Raw genomic sequence first — 6,467 nt, 5'->3', positions numbered from 1 at the left:
AAAAAATACACTCATCACATTTTTTTCTACCCAAATGTTCGATCCCACCCACACTATGAATGGCGAAAAAAAAAAAAAGGTATTGCTCGTAAAGGAAGAAATACAATCACAAAGGAGTAAGTCAAGCTGTCAATAACACCAACAAAAACGAAAAGAAAAAAATAGATATACTTTCCCCTGAAATAAAATGATCTTATCGAGCAAATATATTATAATATTTTACCTAATTCATTAAGGACAAGGTCAACAATACCAAGGGATTATAGTGGGTCCTATTAGAGTAGTGTGGAATGGAACCAAACCACAGTAAACCACAGGATTAGGTCAACAATATAAGTGTATCTCCAAGATCCTATTAGAAAGTAGTATGTAATGGAACCCAAACACCAGGAAACCATGGAGTTAATGTGATCAACGCATGATACTCAGATATGGAGGAAAATTAGAGAACCATATTTTTTTTATCAATTAATGTGACCAGTAATGTTAATTTTTATAACCAGAGACCAATGAGGACTAAAATATTTATGTATTTCTGTATTGCCAGAACACTTTAAACCTAGAGAAAGGACGCGGGATAACCATGTGCCTGAACCGGGCCTTCAGAGAAAACTTATCAAAACGTACTGGAGGAAACCAATTAGTTAATTTTTTTTTTTTTTACAGCAAAGGAGACAGCTCAAGGGCACAAAATAGTAAACATTAATAAAAAAAAAGCCCGCTACTCGCTGCTCCTAAAAAGAATCCAAAGAGGTGGCCGAAAGATAGGTCAGTTTCGGGAGGAGAGGTGTCCTGATACCCTCCTCTTGAAAGAGTTCAAGTCGTAGGCAGGAGGAAATACAGATGAAGGAAGATTGTTCCAGAGTTTACCAGCGTGAGGGATGAAAGAGTGAAGATGCTGGTTAACTCTTGCATAAGGGGTTTGGACAGTATAGGGATGAGCATGAGTAGAAAGTCGAGTGCAGCAGGGGCCATGGGAGGGGGGAGGCATGCAGTTAGCAAGTTCAGAAGAGCAGTCAGCGTGGAAATATCGATAGAAGATAGAAAGAGAGGCAACATTGCGGCGGAATTTAAGAGGTAGAAGACTATCAGTATGAGGAGGAGAGCTGATGAGACGAAGAGCCTTTGCCTCCACTCAGTCCAGAAGAGCTGTGTGAGTGGAGCCCCCCCACACATGAGATGCATACTCCATACGAGGGCGGACAAGGCCCCTGTATATGGACAGCAACTGTGCAGGGGAGAAGAACTGGCGGAGACGGTACAGAACGCCCAGCCTCGAGGAAGCTGATTTAGTAAGAGATGAGATATGAAGTTTCCAGTTGAGATTTTGAGTTAAGGATAGACCGAGGATGTTTAGTGTTGAGGAAGGTGATAGCTGGATGTTGTCAAAGAATAGGGGATAGTTGTTTGGAAGATTGTGTCGAGTGGATAGGTGGAGAAACTGTGTTTTTGAGGCGTTGAAGGACACCAGGTTCTTCTTGCCCCAATCGGAAATAATAGTAAGGTCTGAGGCTAAGCGTTCTGCAGCCTCCAGCCTTGAGTCGTTAAGTTCCTGAAGGGTGGGTCTTCTATTAAAAGAAGTTGAATAATGCAGAGTGGAATCATCGGCGGAGGAATGGATAGGACAGTTCGTTTTGGAAAGAAGATCATCAATGAACAACAGAAAAAGAGTGGGAGATAGGACAGAACCTGTAGGACACCACTGTTAATAGATTTAGGGGAAGAACAGTGACCGTCTACCACGGCAGAAATAGAACGGTCAGAAAGGAAACTGGAGATAAAGGTACAGAGAGAAGGATAGAAACCGTAGGAGGGTAGTTTAGAAAGCAAAGATTTGTGCCAGACCCTATCAAAAGCTTTTGATATGTCCAGCGCAATAGCAAAAGTTTCACCGAAACGGCTAAGAGAGGATGACCAAGAGTCAGTTAAGAAGGCTAGGAGATCACCAGTAGAACTCCCCTTGCGGAACCCATACTGGCGATCAGATAGAAGGTCAGAAGTGGAAAGGTGCTTTTGAATCTTCCGGTTAAGGATTGATTCAAAAGCTTTAGATAGACAAGAAAGTAAAGCAATAGGACGGTAGTTTGAGGGATTGGAGCGGTCACCCTTCTTAGGTACAGGCTGTATGAAGGCATACTTCCAGCAAGAAGGAAAGGTAGATGTTGACAGGCAGAGGCGAAAGAGTTTGACCAGGCAGGGTGACAGCACGGAGGCACAGTTTTTAAGGACAATAGGAGGCACTCCATCAGGTCCATAAGCCTTCTGAGGATTGAGGCCAGAGAGCATAGAAAACATCATTTTGAAGAATCTTTATAACAGGCATAAAGGAGTCAGAGGGGGGATGAGTAGGAGGAATATGCCCAGAATCGTCCAGAGTGGAGTTTTTAGAAAAAGTTTGAGAGAAGAGTTCAGCCTTAGAGATAGATGAGACGGCAGTGTTGCCGTCAGGACTGAGGACTGGAGGGAAAGATGAAGAAGTGAAGTTGGAGGAGATGTTTTTGGCTAGATGCCAGAAGTCACGGGAAGAGTTAGAGAAAGCAAGGTTTTGACATTTTCTATTAATGAAAGAATTTTTGGTTAGTCGGAGAATAGATTTGGCACGATTTCGGGCAGAAATGTAAAGTTCATAATTAGCATTAGTTTGAAGGCTCTGGTATCTTTTGTGAGCTACCTCTCTATCATTGACAGCACGAGAACAAGCGTGATTAAACCAAGGCTGTATGGAAGGGTATTAGTGACATGTCATCATGTATAACTAAGGTGGGCAGAACTCACTCTCTTATGTGCTTAGCGTATTATTAATCTTTTCACCTGTTGATGATCATTACCAAAAGGGAATACGCACTAAATAAATAGAAGATAAGTGAATGTAAAACAAGTACCAAATTAAGCATGTTAGAAACCAGACAGGCTCTACAGTATTCCGGACATACAGGCTGACAATCAATGATCTAGCATTGTTGAAACCGACAGCTTAATAGGGAATATATTACTGGATTACCTTATCCTAATCTTAGCGTATCCTATGCATCATCAAATATTCTATGCAGAGAAAATAAAGGAGTTACCAAATGACTAGCAAATTAAACTGAAAATAAAAGAGTACGACAAGTACATATCAATTTTGGTTAGACATAGTATCAAAAGATAAAAAAAAGTTCATTGATTAGGATCAGGTGTGTAAAAGGGAATTGCGGGTCAAAGACTAAATACATGGAATTCACAGTATATACAGTAAACTGAGTAAAATTACAGAAAAAAAAAATTAATAAACCAATAAACATTACCCAGCGACTTCCGCATTTGACAAGTCGGCTCCCACGCTCCAAGAATTTTTTGGCGTCTTGGTGTCGGCTACCATGACTGCCGACTGTCTGGGACATTCTGGTGTCCAGCGAGACTTAAGTGGTATTGTTATGTATCAAACTAGCAAGATATCAGAGTTGTAATGGTCAATATTATGTTGACACCAAAAATATGAGTGTTGAACATTGGTGCATGTAAAAATATGAGCACGCAACGATATATCCTTCAACACTCCATCCAGTGATTCATAAGAATGGATCAGTGAGGACTCATGGGTAAATATTTTCTTCATGCAAGAAATAAGAAGTCAAACAAGTCAAACAATGGTGTCTTACTTTCAATTTCTTACAAGTAGTGGTGGGAGGTGTTGAAAATTTTGCCACTCAATATTTCCCCCAGGTGGTACGCCCCTGCCTCATACACGATGCATTCCTATATCTTTGCAATCAAGAGCACGGGAGGTTGTTTACACTGCAGCAAAACATTTCGCACGCTCCCGGCAGGAAGTTTAAACCTTTTTCATATTTCTAATTTAAATCATAATACACACATCTTTAATTAACATCTTATAATATTACATTCACTATACTGAACTTTAAAAGAACAACATATAGCATGTGACAATTGTTTCTGTGGAAAAGATATATATTTGAATTTCCTTTTACTTGTTTTGCTCCGTTTCTTAAATACTACTTCAAAGTCAATTGTCTATATCGTAGCTATAAGAAAAAATGTGATTTCTAAATACTAACGAAAAACTTGTAAGAAAAAATATTTGAAAAGTCCGCATGCCTACTTTTTTGTAGTCCCAAGACAGCCACCAGATGGCAGGTCTAGCTCACTGCAAGACCCTATTGCGAGAGTAAAAGAGTCAAATATCTCAAGGGAGTGGCGTAATCGCATCACCGCGGTCTACATTACAGTACAGTTTTACAATACTTTTCATAATAGATTTTGATTGGAAAAGTACAATCTTTGGAGACTATGATTGGTAATTCTTAAATAAATATTTATAACTTTTTAATGTACAGCAGTGAATATTTGAGTTCCTCACTGTTTTTTTTCCCAATATAATAAAGGTTGTTCTTGGTTCAGTAGTTCAAGAGCAAACCACTCCCTATTCTTTCAATCTTTAACTGCTTTTTTCTACCCAGTATTGTTTTTGGCGGTTAGCAGTACCCTTCCGCCGCGGAGCGCCTCAACTGCTCTGAATGAAAAAAAAAGTGACCGTAGCATCGACAAACGAATATTTTAAGTCATTAACGAACGTAAGACACTTAGAACCTTCGAAAGCTGCCTATTTGTCTCATTATTAACTACAGTGCATACTGTTTACTCATCCCCGGTTTCATAGCTAGCCGTTCCCAGGATATTTAACGGTAAGATCTTGACCGTTCGGGCACTCGCCTTCTAAATCAACCTCAACTTTTTTACCGTAAGGCTGCCTACGGGCATTCGTATTCTCAGTCAACCTCAACTTATATCGCAAGGCTGTTTTCCACGTACCTTGCAAGTGTCTAGCATCGAGGGCGTGAGGTTTTTGGCGTAAGATCTTGACGGTTCCATTATCCGGCGGGCGTTATCGGGAGGCAGTGGCCGAGTGGTCAGCGTGCGGGCGTGGATCTTGGTTCAAGACCCACCGAAACACGCTGATTTTTCAAACCATCGCCGAGTGGCAGAAGATTACCCACATGCTGCCTAGACCATCAGTTTGGGGAGACAGTGGCTGAGTGGTCAGCGTGCGGGCGTGGATCTTGGTTCAAGACCCACCGAAACACGCTGATTTTTCAAACCATCGCCGAGTGGCAGAAGATTACCCACATGCTGCCTAGACCATCAGTTTGGGGAGGCAGTGGCTGAGTGGTTCGCGTGCCGGCGCCGCGTCCAGGAGGACGCCGGTTCGAGTCCTGCCCGCCGCATCTGGAAATTTTGAGTCACCGCCGAGTGGTCTACTACCCATGCCGTCCTGAAGGTCACCTGTTAACCCGGACTCTAGATTTTCTCTCTAAAGAGAGGCTCAAAGATGAGCTCCGGGGTGGCAGCATGAGCCAAGGAAGATGGCGCCACTATAAACACTTGCCTACACCATAATGGGCTAGGACCGACTATTAGGCCCCACCAAGAAAGCCTACCGGCGCTGTAGGTCGAAAAACGTTAAAAAAAATGTCAACCCTAACTTTAGCGACTTCGTCCAAGTGGAGTACCGGGAGGCAGCATGGACCAAGCTAGAGTCGTATATCACGGCAGCCACTATAAATAAAATTGGCCTGCGCCACTAACGGAATGGGGCTGTCGAAGAAGCCCCTCAAGAGGGCCTACCAGCCTACAGGACGCACCCAAAAGAGAAAAAAATCGTCTGCATCGTCAACCTCAACTTCTGTCATAGGATTGTTTTCGTTCCATTATCGGGCATTCGTGTCCACAGTCAGCCTGAACTTTTTATCACAAGGCTGACTTCCACGTATACCTTGCAAGTGTCTAGCATAGGGGGCGTCAGGATCTTGGTGTGAAATCTTGACCGTTCCATTATCGGGCATTCGTCTTCTCAATCAAACTTAACTTTTATCGTAAGGCTGTTTTCCACTTACCTTGCAAGTGTCCAACAGCGAGGGCGTAACGAGCGAGAGGGGGAGGTGGGTCTTGATGACGCGAGGGTCGGGCACACACTCGGCCATCTGCAGATGCATGCCGTCCTTGGGGTCCTTGCCCGGACACATCAATTTGAAGCCCTCGAGGAAAGGGTTCTCGCTCATTTTTTTGTCTGGTTTTGTCTCAGGGAATAGCATGTCCATCCTGGTAAGGGAAGGGGTACCAAGCGTTAATTATCAAGGATGGTGCTTCGAAGGGTTTCAGAGCCCGTGTTACATTGTTTTTCGGGAGTAACTTTTAAGCATTGCGTCGGACAAGGATGATCGGAAAATATGAAAATTTGCCCAAACATGTTTCAGACCTTGTCCCATGGTCGTCGGTATGATTAATTAACTAGATTTTTATTAGATACTGCCTATACCGCGGTAGCCTTTCTTGAGGGGCCTCTTGGACGGCCCAAAACTGTTAGTGACGCAGGGGAATTTTATTTATAGTGGCTGCCGTGATGTATGTGACTTGCTTGGCCCGTGCAACATGTGGATGATTAAAGCACCTTGACACTTTGGCTGTTT

General features: G+C 42.8%; 2 protein-coding genes across 5 annotated transcripts in view; both read right to left on the bottom strand.

The window, feature by feature from the left end:
* LOC127008618 (sulfotransferase 1B1-like) overlaps positions 1 to 6,467 on the bottom strand; it is an 80,182-nt gene that overhangs the window by 71,787 nt on the left and 1,928 nt on the right. The gene's annotated exons all lie outside the window — the stretch shown is intronic.
* Positions 1 to 6,467, bottom strand: part of LOC127008619 (sulfotransferase 1A1-like) — a 52,039-nt gene that overhangs the window by 44,333 nt on the left and 1,239 nt on the right. For 2 of the 4 annotated variants that reach the window (XM_050880852.1, XM_050880850.1), the window contains exon 3: positions 5,895 to 6,099. The exons of the other annotated variants lie outside the window; for them this stretch is intronic. In XM_050880852.1, coding sequence (XP_050736809.1) covers positions 5,895 to 6,099 — 205 coding nt within the window. The remainder of the gene's footprint in view (positions 1 to 5,894; positions 6,100 to 6,467) is intronic. 4 annotated transcript variants of the gene reach the window in all.

The sequence above is a fragment of the Eriocheir sinensis genome, chromosome 38, assembly GCF_024679095.1.
Source record: "Eriocheir sinensis breed Jianghai 21 chromosome 38, ASM2467909v1, whole genome shotgun sequence".
NCBI classification, from domain to species: domain Eukaryota; kingdom Metazoa; phylum Arthropoda; class Malacostraca; order Decapoda; family Varunidae; genus Eriocheir; species Eriocheir sinensis.
The sequence above is the reverse complement of the archived record's forward strand: the minus strand, read 5'-3'. Positions and strand labels throughout refer to the sequence as shown.